At 45.6% G+C, this 18,761-nt stretch overlaps 1 protein-coding gene across 1 annotated transcript in view; it reads right to left on the bottom strand.

Annotated features, from left to right (window-relative positions):
• Positions 1–601: 601 nt before the first annotated feature.
• SUPT3H (SPT3 homolog, SAGA and STAGA complex component) overlaps positions 602–18,761 on the bottom strand; it is a 524,342-nt gene continuing 506,182 nt past the window's right edge. Inside the window, exon 14 of the mRNA XM_050950866.1 lies at positions 602–710. Coding sequence (XP_050806823.1) covers positions 684–710 — 27 coding nt within the window. The 3' untranslated portion in view covers positions 602–683. The remainder of the gene's footprint in view (positions 711–18,761) is intronic.

Genomic DNA, 18,761 nt, shown 5'->3' with positions numbered 1-18,761 from the left:
CTCTCTCTTTACTTCAGTTCCCCATCTGTAAAATGGAACAATAGCCCTTCCCCTAACTCACAGGGAGGTTGTGAGAATAAAGACCACAAGGTGCCCAGATACCATGGTCATGGGAGTCATGTAAGTACCTGAGATAGGGGTTTTATAATTTCACTTTAAGGACAAGTAGCATTTTCCCCCTGGCCAGGAAGACTCCCTAGATGGAAGGTAGAGAAAAGGGAAGTTATAACGTATCCTATCCACTGTGGATTGGGTAGTGATCTGAGAGGCAGCACAGCTCAGAGGCCAGGCACGGGACTGAGGACTCAGGAGATTTGGGCTCTATTCCCAGACGCCGCCACTGACCTGCTTCGTGACTCTGTCTCCCTTTCCACCCTTTCAAAGTCTCTTCCATTTAGCCTGTTAGCTCCTTGAGGTAAAGACGGTCTTTAACATCCGCCTGTACAGTGCCCAGCACACAGGGGTCGCGCTCTCGCTTGTGACTTCCAGGTGCTGCTGTCATATAAATAATCAGCTGCTGATCTGTTCTGATGTGGCAGCACACACAGTCTGTGCTCACATTTCCAGAACAAATGAGGGGGCACTAGTTTCCCTTCAACAGTCAGACTTCGTGGGATTTTTATCTCTTCCAGGTAATTTTTCTCGCCCCTTTCACTTCATCGCTGATCTCTCCATCCCTTGAGTCAGGTTTCTGGTTGAATCACGGAGCTCTGCAAAACAAGTCAGGAATATGCAGATTAAGAGCAAGTGATACAGACGACATATGTCACCACTGACCCTCTCCCATGGGAGGCACATGGCACACTTTGGAGAAGTAAGTAGCAGAGGGATTGTTTTCGGTGAGAGCAATAGCAGCTTTTTGGCTTCTTGTATAGGGTCACCAGACTTTTGGGTTTTCCCGGACATGACCTCTTTTTGGTCCACCTACCTCCATCTAGGTGGATTTTTCAAATAAGAGGAAATGTTCGGGATTTTTCTTTGTGGACCTGATGGTGCAGCTCAGAAAGAGCTGTCTCCATGCCACAAATAGTCCTTCCTTTGCATCCGCAGCTGCTACATTCCACCCACCCCCTTCCCACCAGGTAAGCGGAGTCACCAAGCACCTCTCACAGCTGGACCACCTCCCCCCCTGCAGGGCCTCAGAACCTAGATGGGAGGGGTGATGGGGCCAGGCCCCAGCTCCCCACACTAGGGAGGGGGAAAGGCCAGCAGGGAGGTGCTGACTGATGGGCTGGCGCTGCTTCCTGGGCCTACACCAGCCACTCTGCTGCCATGACAGGGAACACAAGACTGCCCCCCACCTCGAGACTGAAGATGACGGTATCCGCTCAAGTACCCCCCAGTAACCCCTTTTCAGTCCCCCCCCAATTCACTCCCATCCCAGTACACACACATCCCTCCAGCACCCCCCCAACTACTCCCACCGAGTACACACACACCCCTTCAGCACCCCCAAATACTACCACCCAGTACACAAACACCCCTCCAGCACTCCCCCAAACACCCCCACCCAGGCCACACAGTTCCAGTACTCTTCAAATATCCCCACCCAGCGCACACACCCCTCCATCACCCCCCAAATACCCCATCCCAGGACACACACACCCCTCCAGCACCTTCCCAACTATCCCTTCCCAGTACACACACTCCTCCAACATCCCCCAAATGCCCCCTTCCATCCACTACACGCACACCGCTCCACCACCACCCCAAACACCCACTTCCATCCCAGCACACACACCCCTCCAGCACTCTCCAAATATTCCCTCCCATCCCAGTACACACACCCCTCCAGCATCCCCCCAAATAGCACCTCTCATCCCAGTGTACACACATACACACCTACCTCTCCAGCACACCCTAACTGTACCCCCCTCCAGCTCACCCTTCCCTTCGCAGTGTCCTCTCTCTGGGAATTTGAAATATGGTAACCCTAGTCTTGTATAAATCCAAAAAATGCCCCCCAATGAAACAAGTGAGCAATGCACAAGTCTCTGAGGCACCCCACATGCAAACAACACGAAGCATTGGGCCTGATTCCCATGTGAACAAAGACTGCCTTCCCCCTCCGCCCCTTATGTCACTCTGGCAGCGTAAACAGGCCTTGACGTGGGTACAGATTATGCCAAAGCAGTGTAAAGGGGCCTTCGTGTAAATGAGAACCAGGCCCACTGGTTTCTAGGTTATAATTAGAGAAAATATTCACATATGGTGAATTTTGCCTGACTCTGACAGGGGTGCATGGTCAGGGGGATGGGAGGGGGAAGGTTGGGGAGACAGTAAAGAGCATCATTCCCCATCGTGCAGCCCACATAATAACCTGGGAGAATTCGAGTGCCTGTGCTCAGGGGAACGGAGGGACTGACATGCTTATTAAAAAATCAGTACTATACAATATCAAGAAAGCCCATGTTAAATGGACTGAGAACCGGCTAATTCACTGATCTCAAAAAGTCATTGCCAAGAGGGAATGGTGACATTTCTAGAGGAATTTGACATGACTCGGTACTAGGCCAATGCTACTCAACATTTTAATCAATGATCTTAAAGTGAATATAAAATCACTGCTGATAATATTTTGTGGATGATACAAAGACTGGCAGAGTAGTAAATAAAGATGAGGCAAAGGCCATGATATGGATCAAACTGGATTCCTAGGTAAACTGGGCCCATTCAAATAAAATATATTTTAACCCTGTCAAATGCAAAGTTATGCCTTTAGGAACAAAGAACGCAGGCCCAACCAGGAAGATGGGGAACTATATCCTGGAAAGTAGTGACCTGGACAAGGATTTAGGGGTCAGAGTGGACAAGCAATTCAACATGTATGCCTAGTGCGATGCTGTGGCAAAAAGGGTTAATGAAATCTTTGGATGTATAAAGGGGGAGGTAGTGGATAGGCGCAGGGAGGGGATTTTTATCTCTGTATAGGGCCCCACTGAGACTTGTACTGAAATACTCTGTCCCGTCCTGGTGGCCACATATGAAAAAGGATGTTGATAAACTGCAGAGAGTTCAGAGAAGAGCCAAGAGAATGATTAAAGACAGTACAATATGCCTTATTAGTGATAAGCTGAATAGACAAAGCTCTTTGAGTCTGTCAGAAAGAAGATGGAGAGGTAACATGATGGTTGTGTACAAGGGGAGAAAAGTACCAGATACCAAATGGTGCTTTAATTGGGAGGGAGAAAGGCATAACAAGAACTAATATCTGGAAGCTGAAGCCAAATTCAAATGCGAAAGAAGGCACACATTTTCAACAGGGAGGGTGATGAAACTTTGGAACAAACTACCAAGCCTAGCGGTGGGTTTTCTATCAATGATGCCCTCAAGTCAAGACTGTGCCCTTCTGGAAGTTTGGATTTAGCCAAACACAAGTTATTGGGTTCACTACAAAGGTAGCTGGGTGAAATTTAATGGCTTGTTATATACAAGAGGTCAGACTAGCTACTCTAATCATTCCTATTGGCTTAAGTTCTATTAATTTATTTACTCACCCAGGGGTGCGCTGTGTCCCAAAGGGAAAGAGATTAGGCAGAGTCCTGGCTTCAGTCCCTCCTCACGCTGGTAATCACCCACCAACAAGAGTTAAGATACAGTTAATGTTCCAATGATTTATCAATTAACTAATCATGATAAAAAATAAAACATCCTGGTTAGAAAAATGCTTGATAAGGTAGATGGGCACAGTTACGGCCCTGCTAACAACATTCACTCTGAACCCATGTGATGGGGTTAGTACCTCGACGGCCCCTTTAGTCAAGGGGGTGGAAGGTAACACAGCCTCTCTACACCAAAGTCCGTGTTCTAAACCCCTCTGTAGTTAGCACAGTGTGGCCCAAGGGTCAGATTCATCTACTTCCCCTTCTCTAGTGGGATAATGCAGCCTAGCAGCCAGAGCTTATACAAAGCTCCCCTAGGGCAGTGCAGCCCAATGGCCAGAGTCCATCTAATTCCTCATCTCCGGTGGGGTAATGCAGCCTAGTGGCCTGAGTCCATACCATTGCCCTAGGGGTCAGGGCTATGTGGCCTAGTGGCCAGAGTCAAAGAAGTAGGCTGCCACCTAGGAGTGGGTGGCAGCAGAGGTGGTAGGGGAACCCAGCCCCTCCCTCTCCACCGGGTCCCGGCCCAGGGCCCTGTCAGTGGTGAGCGTGGTCACCACCCAGTCAGGGGGGATCCTTTCACAACACGCTGACCTGCATGTGCAAGGTACCACTCACTCCACCTCCCTGGGCCACTTCCTACCATGTGTCCTGAAGCCAGGGTCCATTCGTCATCAGGGTTTTCACGCTCCTTGGCGCAGGTGACTTGTTGGGACTCTGACTCCTGTTGACTAGCTGTGGGCCACCGGTCTCTGGTCTGCACCTCAGACTCTCTGGTTTCTGAAGTCAGGAGCTGAAGCGGCTCCTGGCCTGGAGCCTCCACTGAGCGTCCTTCTTCCCCAGCAATCCACCCTGACTGAGCACCTCTGCAGGCTTTTATACCGGACTTCCAGTTGGAGCATGCCTAGCAGAGCCTTAGGGGAGGGGCTTCTTCTGCTACGAGGGAAGGATTAACCCCCGCCATACCAGTGCAGGGCCAATCCACCCCCTTCACACCTCATCTATCCACGACTAGCCCCTTTACAACAAACCAGTGGACTGCAAAAAAATATTAATTGGCAGTAGGAAGGAAGAGAGACAAGGCGGATGAGGTAATATTTTTATTGGACCAACTAGTAGTGAAAGAGACAAGCTTCTGAGCTGCACAGAGCTCTTCTTCAGGAAGGGAAGCACTCAGACTGACCACACAGCAACGCAAAACCATCTCCCACCTTTTGCACATAGTTCCACTATCCAATCCAAGGGCCTGCACAAACCCTTTGTGGAACAACATGCCTCCTCTGGATCTCTTTGTGCATTAAACCCCACAGCCTTCACGCCAGCCTTTCCATAACCAACACAACATACATCTGCCACTTTGCAAACTGCAGCAGGACAATAGCGCCCCACAGTAATTCTTGTATTCACTGCATGATAGGCTTTATACAAAACAATACAAGGGGCTTATGATTATGTGACCAGATGTCCTGATTTTATAGGGACAGTCCCGATTTTTGGATCTTTTTCTTATATAGGCTCCTATTACCTCCCACCCTCGTCCCAATTTTTCACATTTGCTGTCTGGTCACCCTATTATGATTACACCCATACAGCTCAAAGAACTAACACCCTCCGGGGATAACTATATCTATAGTAATGACCTGTGAAGAAATATCAGATACTTGTGTCTATAAGCAAATCATAGCTGTGCTTCAGAAGGGCATGGGGTCATGGTAATAGAAGCTTAAATATTTCAATACTTTCAAATGGTTAGGTTTTAATACATTAACCTTAGCTTAAAATGTCTTGGGCTTCAAACATTTGTTAAGGTTAGCTTTGCGTGGGTTTTTTGAAGGGGGGAATTAATTAAACATCACTACGCCTTAATCAGACATGGAACGATTATTATAGCCATTTCACAGCCCAGAGACAGGGAGGTTAAGCCATGACAAGAACCCAGAATTCTGACTCCTAGTCACCTGCTCTAACCACTCTGATCTATAGAGGTAGAATGCTAATAAAAGAGTGCCCTATTCCAACTGTATTCTTCAGTCTGTGGTACACGGCCAGTGATACTAAATTATCTTAACAGTCCTGTCTGGCCTTAGAATCCATGAAACCTATTTTTGAACAGTAAGGCAGTTTTCAACAACATGCACTGACTTGGATTAACAATTCTGCAAGATTAAAAACAACACAAGCCGAACCAAGGGGCAGTATGTGCAAGAGACCCAGAGACGCAGAGCTGACAATGGCAAGGTTTGCTCTTCACGAAGGCTGGATGGTGCCTTGGCTCTGTAGTTCAGATAGACTCCTCCCACCGCCCCCTGCTTGGAACAGTCCATTGTGTCCAGAATAATTTGAGCTGGGATTTCCATTTAAAACCAGTGAGAGTTAGGCACCCATCTCCTTTTAAGCTCAGCTGCTACCTCTCATTTATATCTCAGATATTATCTAAGAGCCATTATCAAGAAGCCAGTTTTTGAAAACACAAAAACCAATGTAGGATAACTGCCATAAAACAGCTCTGCTTTTTCTGGTATTGATTTTGCTTATTTTGAAGTTAAGCGTATCCATAAATATGTTCTATGCTCCCTTGAGGTAAGTCTCATAAGAGATATTAAAAAAAAACACAAGAATTCTTTGGCAGCAATTACCATCTCAGATAACCTGCCTGGGATTGGGAAAGTGTGCCAACAATCTGTGCAGAAATAGCTTTCATTTGGGCTGTTTATTTTCATATGCTTTGTCTGCCACTTTACTGCTGTGGTGGGGGTACTTAACTGTCAGCTTCCATTAAACACTTTGTCAGCTATTCCCACTTCAGGCAGAAACCAAAATTATTGTTCATCTCCCAATATTCATTCAAGTCGACCCACTGCCAGGAAGCAAGAGGGACAGCAAAGGAAAACATCCTTGGGCCAAATAATGAGCTTTGATTGGGCTCCTTAGTTCCCACACTCATCCAGTCCCCGTTTCCCCTCCTCCCCACACACACCTGACATTAATTTCAAATGCACAGTAGCTTCAAGGCAGTCACACTATTGTATAACACAGTGTGGCTAAGTGAGCTACTTTGAGGCAGCTCGAAGACTTCAAATGGCCTGGAAGAAAACAGTGTAAAGTATAGTGGTTTCACATTAGTTTCAAGCAATGAAGCTGCTTAATCATGAATGTGATCTGTCCCTTCCTGAACTAGGGCAATAATAATCAAAATATATTAGAGCTGCTAAATCATGGGCTTGGAACTAGTGAAATTTTTCAGATGAATAGTTTATTCAACAAAAAAAAATGCAGTTTTAGTTGACCTGAAACTATTCATAAATTTGACATGAATAATTTTAACCATTGACAAAATGGCTGAGGAAAGAGTGGGAGGGGCCAAGGGTGTCACTGCTAATAAATAAATAATTGGAGATACACCTATCTCCTAGAACTGGAAAGGACCTTGAAAGGTCATTGAGTCCAGCCCCCTGCCTTCACTAGCAGGACCAAGTACTGATTTTTGCCACAGATCCCTAGGTGGCCCCCTCAAGGATTGAACTCACAACCCTGGGTTTAGCAGGCCAATGCTCAAGCCACAGAGCTATCCCTCCCCCCTGCTGCTATTGACCCCCAACCTTTATAAACTTTAGGCTGGTGCTTAGGGCACTCATCTGGGATATGGGAGACACTCCCCCGCACCCCTCCAGGTTCAAATCCAAGCTCTGGAAGAGATCCAGAAGGGACCTTTTCGATTCACCAAAAGTTCCAACACATTTCAGATTTGGTGCAACTGACGCAGATTTTTTTTTCTACCTACCACCAAACCAAAACATCAGTAATTCACTCAGCTGTACTTGGAACTTATATTTTAGAAAATTCCCCCCCTCCTTTTAAAGAGTTATAGTAGGATTTCTTTTTTATAAACAGATGTGGGACTGTAAAGTCTTAGCCCCTAGATTGTAACGCTCTCGCCCGAAATGCAATGAAAGCCCTTAGGGACAAAAACAAACAATTCTATACAGCAGGATCTCTTATCCTCTATCATCGCTCTTCTTCCTAAAGACAAATCTTTCAGTCTCACTATATTTGCTCCCACTCATACTCATACTCCTAGAGCTTTGAATTAAAGTTTTGAAGCCTTCCAAGTAGCTTGTAAGCCAGAGCCCAGTTTTGATTCAAGTTTGCCCTCCCATTCAGATTTTGGGAAGTGGAATGATTAATTGATTTCCATCATCGTTCTCCCCATAAGTCACAGGCTGAGCTGCTATTTCAAGTTTCCATGGACAAAGATTTCATTATACAAAGCCATAATTTTTAACCAGAGCTGTGCAATGATTTCAGTCTTCAACCTGAATTAGGCCCATATGTTTTAGTCAAATGTGGAGAGTGCAAGTTGGGGGGAAAGTTGTGGTGGGGGAACAGGTCTATCTCAGTGGCTGAATAAACTTCCATCCACATCAGAGCACAAAGGGGCTCTGACTTGGTCATCTGAACCCTTATCTAAACAAAATAAATCAAAAATACAATTTTCCACTTGACGCTGAAGGATTTGCTATCTCAGCCGAAAAGCAATTTTAAACACTCCCAAGGTGAGTGAGGCTGAACTCCTGCAAGAGGATTTGACTTCTGAGATGGTATCGCTGGGTCCCCAACCTCTCATGCCAAGTTGTCATGATGATTGCTGCTACAGTAGCACCTGCTAAAGGACCCAACCGAGATCGGAGGCTCTTTGTGCTCGGTGCTATACAAACACATAGGAGGAGACAGGTGCTTCTCCAAAGAGTTCACCATCTAAACAGAAAAAGCAGACAAATGAAGTACTACATTTTAGAGATGGGGCGCTCAGGTAGAGAGAGACTAAGTATTGACCAAGCTTATACACAGTCTGTGGTAGAACAGAGAATTGGAGCCATGTTTCCTGAAACTCACTACAGATCCTTAAGCACAAGATCAACTTTACTCTGAAGACCATCCTCATCATTCTTTGTTCACACAATGAACACAAATTCCCATTGCTGCAGCTCAGAGTGTAAAATCTCCTCACGGCTCCCTCTTCCTCCCACAATATTTACACTTAAAGCATGGTGAAACTGTTAGTCTGTGCTCAAATTAGTATCTGATAGGACCAGATCCCCATTACCCCATGATGGAATTCCACTAGTCGGTACGAAAATGGAGCAATTGTTTAAATAGAGATATGAAGCTATTGTGTATTTGGGAGAGGAAGGGGAAGGCTATTAATACAGCTGAGCGACTAACTGATATTTGAGTTTGGTGGCCAAACCAAAAAATCCAGGGAGGAAAAAAAGGTTTATTTTGAACTACAACTGATTTTTCCCCTCCAAAACAAAAAAGAAAAAATATCATTGAGGTAAAATGAAACATTTCAAATATCATTTCAAAAATACAAGCCTTAACTGATGACCCAGACCAGAAGTGTGTGTGTGCGTGTGAAAGGGCAACTGGCTCCTGAAACGTGGCTCTGTCCCTGCACTGCCCTTCCCTAAGGCTCTAACCCCGCACTACCTTTTCATCCTGATGCCTGGCCCAGCTTCTAGCTAACTTCACTTCAGTTATTGATACTGACATCAACTCCAGTGGCCCTGAGCCTTTCCCGGACAAAGTCTGGTGAGACAGATGCAAGAGGGGACACGAGTTCTCAGTAGCTGGAGAATTTGGGGGAATCTCAGAGATTCAGAAATCTGGACGATGGGGACATGACACCCTTCATAGATAGTTTCTGAAAATAAATTTCGGGCCTGTGCTTTCCTGGCTACAGAACTCTTCATGGGTCTTAAAGTAAAGAAATTCAAGGGTGAAAGTCTTCTTCCTGCCTTGGAAGTTAGAGCTAGGCCCAAGATGCTAAGTTCATCTCCAGACTCATGCTTCAGGGATGTTCTGCTCTGAGGACTTGGTTCATTCCACTACAGAGATGGACCTGAGTTGCAGGGTTGAGATGTGGAGCTGCACTTCTTGAAAGTTCCTGGACATCTGGGCCTGGGGATTCTGATCAGACTCTAGGGGAGACATTATTTTCTCCGTATTCGTTTCAGACCTTGCTTAATTCAGATGTGAACACTGAAGCAAATCCCCACACAGCCCTATAGTTCAGCAGCACCACCTGCTCAGATTTTGCAGCAAGGCCTGTTTCTACTTGTCTGTAAGTCCAAAGAGATGGACTCAGCCAGCCCTTTCAGTTCAGGGGGATGACCTTGCAGGACTAATCTCAGCAGAGCCATATTTGCAGCTCTGGCACTGGTGCATAGAAGCATAATGTTGCCTATGCCCTTCACTGAGGGACTCTCTTCCACAAGCTCATTCCCGGCTTAGCTGGAGAAGCTGGATTTGGCATTATTAGGTATTCAGTTGCAACATGAAATTACCAAAATGCAAAACATGGGAAAACATTCTGTAAATCACTTATTGGCAGGTCTCTCACCTTTTGACAAGTGCACGACTGGATACGTTCAAGTCATTTGGAATTTACAAATTAGAACCTAGAAGATCTTCCCGAAGAAAGATATTTTCTGCTGGCACTAAAATAACTTTATCTGAGCTTAACATCGGCGTTAATGTTTCAGTCTTTATACTGCATGTTTGCAGTCTGCAAATCCAAATTTCATTTCACCTTCTAGCTGCACAGCAGTTCTATTGTTTTTAACAAAAGTCATTTTTCTTGTAAATGTCCCGCTTTGGTTTTTCAAAAAGAAAAATGCAAGGAGTCAGGGGATTGGCAATGGGAATGCAGAGCCTTTACCCTCTAAGTGAAAGGGTTTGTACATTTAATGGAAGTGCATAGACCTAAACTGAGTAAACACATTTGTATTACTATAGTCCCCTGCCCTTCATTCCCTCGTCAGTCCCCATTGTTCAGCTGGTTGCGAGAAAGGATGTTCTATTGAGAGGAAGGATGGTTTTGTGGTTACGGCACTGAACTGGGATTCGGAGATCTGAGTTTAATTCCTGTGTGACCTTGGGCAAGTCACTCAATCTCTCTCTGTGCCTCAGTTCCCTATCTGTGAATTGAAGATAATCACACTTTCCTTCTCCAATCCTTTCTCTCTCACGTCTAGTGACAATATAAACTCCTTAGGGTAAGAATTACCTTTCTCTCTCTCGCGTCTAGTGACAATATAAACTCCTTAGGGTAAGAATTACCTTTCTCTCTCACGTCTAGTGGGGGGTAAGAACATATTGTCTGTATTTACATATTCTGTAAATTGGGGAGCAGCTTCTTTTGTTTCTGATGCTTTTCCTCACAATCATTGCATGATAAATATTAGACAATTTAATTACTGAATCATCATTTTAAAAAGGTCCCATCTAGGAGCGAAGCGAGTGGATTTGAATATCCAGGCCACTACAAAGGAAGAGAAGGGCATGACAGTCTGTTGAAAGTGGATGGAAAAGGCACATTTACTGTTTCAGAGTTTGCCCCTAACTGATTGGTGACAGCAGTGAAGGAAGAAGATTTAGATTTAGGCCCTGGCATTAAAGCAGAAATGAGTAACGGCAACAGCCTATCTATGTAGCATCTTTCATCCTGAAGGATTCCAAAGTGCTTTACAAACTTAGGCCTCAATCCTGCAATTAATTCTACATGTGAAGACTTCAACATATGGCTCCCCCTCGGTGCAGCAGCTCACCCACCCACAACAAGTTGCATGACCAGGAACTTAAACTAATCCATAACTACAGCGACACATCAGTTCACCTACGCGGGGTGGGGGTGGGCAGATCAGGGCAGCTGTTGAAGAGCAGAGAGCGACAACGGTTTAAGGCAAGGAGTAAATGGGACACCAGGAAAAGTTTTCTAATGGGCCTCTCAACTGCATGCCTGCTAGCACTGGCAATGCACACTTGTTAAGCATGGACACCTACACACCAAGCAGACACGCGAAAACTCCACTATGATCATTGCATGTAAATTCTGTCACAGGAACATGCATGTATTGGAATCTGTCTCCTGATCTACAGGTGAGAGTGCTGGAAGTGTGTGGCAGAAAGTAGCTCTTTGTATCCAACTGCAAATGCAATTGGGGACTTATGCTGGGAAATGTAATCACCCACATTTCAACTTGGTTGGGACACTGACCTGTCTGCTTTCATTTATTCTCTTTACTTTTGATCTGATAATTTGCAAGTTTGATGGAAGGCAGCATAGCACAGACTTGGGGCAAGGTCCTATTTTGTTATGTCTGCTGCTCTTTCTCCTAATTCATAGACTCACAGAAGATTAGGGTTGGAAGGGACCTCAGGAGGTCATCTAGTCCAAACCCCTGCTCAAAGCAGGACCAATCCCCAGACAGATTTTCACCCCAGATCCCTAAATGGGCCAGCCCCCTCAAGGATTGAACTCACAACCCTGAGGTTAGCAGGCCAATGCTCAAACCACTGAGCTATCCTTTCCCCTCAATTAATTGGGTCTTAAAACTTAGCCATGAGCACAGTTTTCCCTAGGGCAGAATTAGTCCACATGGTAATTTGAGAGAAATGGGAGTGGATTGGACTGCAGAAATTACAGTGCCTGGAACCACCTACAGTCATGGTACAATACATACTGTAACCCTCCGATCTAAACGCACCTGGTCGCTACTAACTCTCAATACCTGAGTGAGTTAGTTTATTTTCTTAAAGCCTAGGAAGATGGTTTAAAATTAAGGACACACATTAGTCAAACATCTACATAGAGCTAGATGTTTTCTTGCCATTGCTGTAAGCCAGTGGTCCCCAAACTGTGGAGTGCGCCCCCCCCTCAGGGGACACAGAGGAACATTCCAGCAGGACACAGGAGTGCCCCCAGCTCCTCTCCAACTCTTCCCCTAGCCCCAGTCACAGCTCAGGCCCCAGCCATAGCCCCACTTCCAGGCCTGGCTCCACTCCCAGCCGCGACCCCAGCTGCAGCCCCAGCTCCAACTCCAGGTCTTGTCCTCGCCTCCCAGCCCTGGCTGTGGCTTCACTCCTGGCCATTGTCCCAGCCTCAGCTCCAATCCCAGCCTTGGTTCTTGGCTCCCGGCCCCAACCGCGGCCCCCAGCTCCCAGCCCTGAGTGTAGACCCCTGCCCGCAGCTCAGCTCCCAGCCCTGGCTCCTGACCGTGGCTCCCACCCTGCTCTCAGCCACAGCTTATGACCACGGTTCTTGGTGGGGGGGAAAACAGGGAGAGCACATACAGGTTCCATTATGGTTAAGAGGGGGGTACAACAGAAAAAGTTTGAGGACAACTGCTATAACCAGTTCTTTACTCCTTAGCCTAGAGGAAATGCCCTCTCCTTAAAACTGTTATATATTGGAGCCTCTAAATTAGCAAGTCTCTTTAGAGATTATACACAGTCAGTATCCCATAGCAGCTTCAAGTTTGTAGTGCTCATTTTGTAAAACATTTCATGTTAGTGCTGAACTTGGTTGATGATTCTGGAGATAAAATACAAATTTATCTATAAAGCCATCAAATCCTCCCCGGGATTTCAGAATAGTGTCCCTTGGCTGCCGCAGAAATTTATTAGCTTTACCAATATTTTCTTTCTTAGTTCTGCAAACTCAGCGAGCACTGGCTATGCAGAGCCTTGAAACCACATGTTTATTTTCCTAAGCTATAAAAAGTTTATAAGGGTAGCTGGTATCCTTATGGACCACTGTGCACTGACTTGCTACTGCATTCCACGCTGATACAGAAGAGCTCTGTGTTCTATACCAGAGGGAAATCCTTGTGATACAGCTGTCCACAAGCCAACAAGAATACAGACATCTTCGAAAATATATCGCCGATTAAAAAGCGGATCGCTGAAACTTCACAAAGCTTCACACATGGGAAAAATAAACCTGGATAGCGCAATGACCTCGTTCATCCAAATGAGAGCAGTGTTTTAACCAGTCTCACAACAGTGGTAACAAAGAAAACACCAGCTCAACCCTACACTTCTCTGCTTTTAAATCGTCACAATTTCTACTTGGCAATTCCATATGTATTAGGGCGACAATTAAGAGGATAGTAGATAAATGCTACTCCCTCCTTCTACTTCGAGGCTCTCAGCAGACCCTGAGCTGGTGTAAACTGATGAGGCTTCAACAGAGCTATGCCAATTTACATCAAAGGGTGCACCTGGCCCTTAGCTATTCATCTCTTAGAGGAGCAGATAGCTTCACAAGCTCACGAGGTTTGGCACAGTCAAACTACTGCTCTGGAACCAGTGATTCAAATCACATCAAGGTGGATGTGACGAGAGAGCTCGATAGCTGTATATAAGTAAATAACTAGTTAATACAGACAATGGCAGTAAGTGGTGGTAAAGAATACACAACATAGTTCCTGGGTTTGTAGACCAATGAAACTTGCTTTTGGGCACAGTAAATGGCTTCTTCTGGCCACTCTTTCCATCACTTCTTAACAGTGGAATCACCCCTTTATCCTTCTAAGGTAAATACACTCATCATCATGGACTTGCTCACACCAGGGAAGGGGGATTCATTCACAAGACCTTAAAAGTCATGGTATGTTGAATGTATCCATCGAACGTCCCATGGTGCTTCATGTAAGTATAGGGATTTGTTCCAGTTTCCTTGGCTAGCTTTCCTCCAATCCCCTGCTGCTGGGCAGTGTGCCATGTCCCCACAGGGTTGCCGTCCTTCTCTTCATGGGTGGCAATAGCCCTGCGGTGCTGTTTATATATGATTTGTAAAGCACTTTGGAAACTTTTGGGCTGAAGGGAGCTGTCATCAGTGTAAATAGGACTTAGGCCCACGTTTTCTCAGCCGGCTTCTGAAACTGCATTTCTAAGCATTCAGCAGAGGTGTGCAACTGTTTACATGCACAAAGCTCACCATTGTGCATGTAGAGTCCTGGCCACAGGTATAAAAATTGCCTGCATGGTTTTGGAAGTTGTTTTGGAATATTGTGTTTTTAGATCTGAGGAACTAAAGAAAATTACACTCTGTTCCTATCTCCATAATGCCATTACACTCTGACCTCCCTGACCAAGTGGGTAACACTTCCAACTATTAAAGCACCCCAATTCCCTGACCACCTCTGAGTTTTCCAACCTCTTCTGCCCTCCTCAGCAGTGAAAACCCACCCCAAACTTTTCACCTTGATTGTTGTGCCTGCCTGAGCGTCTTCCCAGCTGCTAGCTCTTGACACTATGGCTGAGTTGACAACTAGAGGATGAGTCAGTCAGCTGGGAGGCTGGGAAACATTTTAATGGGAATTTCCAGGTCTAAACATACCTACACTAGGAGAGGATATCTAATAGTAGAGGATTCTTCAGTTCACTAGACAAAGGCCTAACAAGATCTGATGGCTGGAAATTGACACTACATAAATTCAGACCAGTATATAAAGCCGAATTTTAAACAGTGAAAGTAACAAACCACTGGAACAAGTTCTCAAAGTGTGTTGTGGATTTTTTTCCACCAGAGATCTTTACATCAGGATGGTATGCCTGTCTAAATGATGTGCCCTCGCTCAGCCAGATGTTGTGAGCTTGATGCAGGAATCAACGGGTGAATTCTATATGGCCTGTGTTAGACAAGAAATCAGACTAGATGCTCTTATTGGTCCCTTCTAGCCTTAAACTCTATGAATCTCTGGAAAGCTGAGCAGTTTCAGGAGTACTTTTGTCTTCTCTCCCTCTGCCCTGCTTCCATTCTCTCTCCTCTAGTTCCATTCTACTGGTAGTGAACTTACTGTCATAGTTGTCTGAGTGTCTGACTCTGCACAGTTCTCAAAGGGCACAACATTTAAAGACAAAGTAACCTTCCTCCAGAGACAGCAGCTTGACTAGGGTTAGATTTCAACACATTGCCATCACTAATCCTTTTATCTTGTACTGGTATTTTCCCAGGATGTTATATGGTCAAGGAGAGAGATCAAAAGCAGAGAGAGGAAGGTTATTGGGTGAAGAGATATTCACAGAAAAAGGAAAATATAAAGATAAAAAAACTAAGGAGGAAATGGCTCAGGCAGGGAGACAATAAAGGAAAGAAAGAGGGAACAAGGTTGGGAAGAGAGTAGAAGACCCTGTGCTGCAATCACCTTGAAGTTGAGAGTTTTGTGATTAAAGCCCAGAACGGAGAATGAGGTTCTATTCTTGCTGGACCAGACTTCCTGTGGGGCCTTGGACAAGTCACTTCACCCCTGGTGCCTTGATTTCAGCATCTGCTAAATAGGGACGACAATTGTTGCCTATCTCACAGAGTGTTGTGAGGCCTACAGTTTGCAAAAATGCTTTGAGAGCGTCAAAGAAAAAGTGCTAAAGGAGCACAGAGCATTATGGTCTAGTAGCATTTACGCATCGGAGGGCTCAGGTTGCCTGTGCCAAGCAGTGGTCATGCTCCCAATACAGTGTTAGACCCAAACCCTGAGTTTATCCTAGTTGCAATGCAATGTCTTCTCTTCAGGGCTGGTTTCAGAAGGCTTGTTCCATTTATTTCAGTTTAAGGTTTTTCTCTGTTGAGGTTAATATCAATGTCATTGCGTTACCAGTTAAAAATAGCTCTCTGGCAGTAATAATAGGGGTACAGGTATAACGGGCTGTGAAAACCAACCTTCAAGTGGGCAGTTATGGGGTGAGATGGAACATAACCTGGCTTAACCCAAGGTAAAGCCACAAGGAGTGGCCAGATGCACAAATTAGGCCACAGGTGGCTGCTATCACCCCCCGGGCTCTATGGCGAGAAGAGTAGCAGTCATTGATAGGGATGTTTGCTGTATATTTTTCAAGGAGACAGATGTTTGTTTCTGTTCTTCAGAAGCATGGGAAGAGTTTGATTTTTTTCCCCAATGACCTCTGTTTATCTGAGAACCCACACTGGTAGGTGAACATGGCAACAGTCAGAATGAAGTTGGCAAATACTTGATTTATGCCTTTTTTTTTAAACCAGCACAGTAGCTCAAAATAAAGTTTAGCCAATAACATGTTTACTATAAATCTAGGCTACTTTAAAATGAGAAGGCAGCATAGACTAGCGGATAAGATACTGGACTGCAAACTGAAGGCAATTATGCCACCTATTAAGACTTAAGAAAAGTCTTTCTAAAAATGCATGAAACCTATTTTTTTAATCACATATAAACTTGAAATTTTATTTTGGTTTCAAACTCAGCTGTTTCTATTCTGAGACAAATGTGACCAGTGAGGTTTTAAAGTTCATCCCTTGTGAGAAATGCACACATGTACGATTTTAAACACTCCGTAAAAGTGACGTGGAAAATCTGGGCCCAGGTCTCCTCTCTGGAGCCAGTTCTGCACTTAGCTGCAGGGGGTCATTGCTGAGTGAGGTGAGATGCCTCCAGATCTCATTTGATTAAGCTGCCGGCACTGGGCTTGTTCTCCTTTCAACAATTCTATCCCTGCTGGTCTAAGCATTCAAGAAAAGAACTCTGATTCCCACCAGGCAACTTACTGCAGGATTACATGACCCCCTGCAGCCCAGCTCCCTTTGTAGGGAAAAGAAAAGCATGGGCCCAGGGCAAGTGATTCTGTTTCTCTCAGTAGCTGTGATGCACAACACCACAGCAGGGATAGCTAAACACAGAGTAGACACCATGCTGTTGAATTTGCTCTTTCATTAACAAACTCTTGCTCTTCTAACATATGCCTGAGGATCTTTACCAACACTTGAGAGAGTGGACAGCACTTTGGCTTGTAAGGTCTCATCTGAAACTTGTATGCGGTAAAGTATATGGTAAAGATAAAGGGATGGGTTATTCCTCCAAGGATGTGAATCTAGGACACCAGATAACAGAGCTATTCCAAAGCAGATGCTTAGAGCTTTAAGCTACACCTCTCGGGCCTGAAACCTTGGGGACTTAGGGCAGGTCTACGCTACGGCAGGGATCGACGCTCTGAGATTGATCCACCAGTGGTCGATTTAGTGGGTCTAGTGAAGACCCGCCAAATCGACTGCAGATCGCTCTCCAGTTGATCCATGTACTCTACCCCCAACTAGAAGAGTAAGGTAAGTTGATGGGAGATTTTCTCCCGTCGACCCTCCGTGGTGTAGACCCCTGCAGTAACTCGACCTAAGGTACGTCGACTCTGCATAGGTTGACTTACCGCAGTAGTGTAGACTTAGCCTCAGTCCCTGCACATAGCCCCCATTGACTTTATGTGGCAAATTAAGGCATACTATGACTCCGATTGAGGGGAGGCATGAACTAGTGGTTTAGTTTCTCTTTTTGTCCATGGCAGGAGAAAGGAATTGGAAGATAAATGAAAAGGGTGTCGAGGTTGCAAGCCACACAGGCTTGTGATTTTATTTTCTTTGTTATGTTCAAGAACAATCAAATATTTTCCAACAGCTTTCCCAGAGCTAGGTTATATTGATTCATTATTTGAATCTGTTGGGAGCTCACTGCACTTACCTGTGAAAGCGCCTACAAGCCTAGGGATTGTCCTTCAAAGTGCAGGATGAATGCTCAGTGAGTTAACCTGGACAAGAAAACATGGAGGGATTTCTATTTCAATATTTATTAGCAGATCAAAGGATATGGAATAAAATCAGCACAGCTAGACATACCAGCTTTCATACACCCACTATTGTCTCCTGGGACAGACTACTATTATTTCTCTTTAAGTGTGCCAGGCACTTTACCGTACTGTCGCAAGGCAGCTGGCACCTGGGATTAAAATTGGTTCAGCGCCCCTGTGCCAGAACAGGTGCTCCCCATGGAGCCAATTCAGGGGCTATGGCTGCACCTGGGCTATAAAGGGTCGAAGGGAGTTCACTGAGGACAGAGCTAGATGGTGAACTGCAGAGTGAGGCTGCAGGGAAGGAGGATCTCCTGCAGTGGTCCCTGAAGAAGGGAGTGGGGGCTTGGTAAGACGATCCAGCTGAAAGTTTTGTTCTTCCTTTGGTAGAAGCCAAAGAAGGCAGATTAGTCCTTGCCTCCTCCCACCGCTCAGGCAGCAGGACAGGACAGGAACCTCAGGGAGGAGGGGCCATGCCCAGCTTACAGCTGGGTGAAAGATTTGGTTTTGTGTTTGCTTTTGGGGACTTAGCGTCATTAAAAAAAACATGATCCCAAGAAGGGCTGTGGTTGGATGAGCAAGACTGTGTGGAGTTCACGTGCCCTGAAGAAGAGGAAAATAAGTGCAGGGCACTGCGGAGGCACCCTTGCCAAGAGAGGGCACTTGGGTGGTGGCCACCACATTACAAGTACAAGGAGATAGACATGGGCTGTGCCCTGGAGTTAACAG

This window comes from Gopherus flavomarginatus, chromosome 4 (assembly GCF_025201925.1).
Source record: "Gopherus flavomarginatus isolate rGopFla2 chromosome 4, rGopFla2.mat.asm, whole genome shotgun sequence".
Classification (NCBI taxonomy): domain Eukaryota; kingdom Metazoa; phylum Chordata; order Testudines; family Testudinidae; genus Gopherus; species Gopherus flavomarginatus.
The sequence above is the reverse complement of the archived record's forward strand: the minus strand, read 5'-3'. Positions and strand labels throughout refer to the sequence as shown.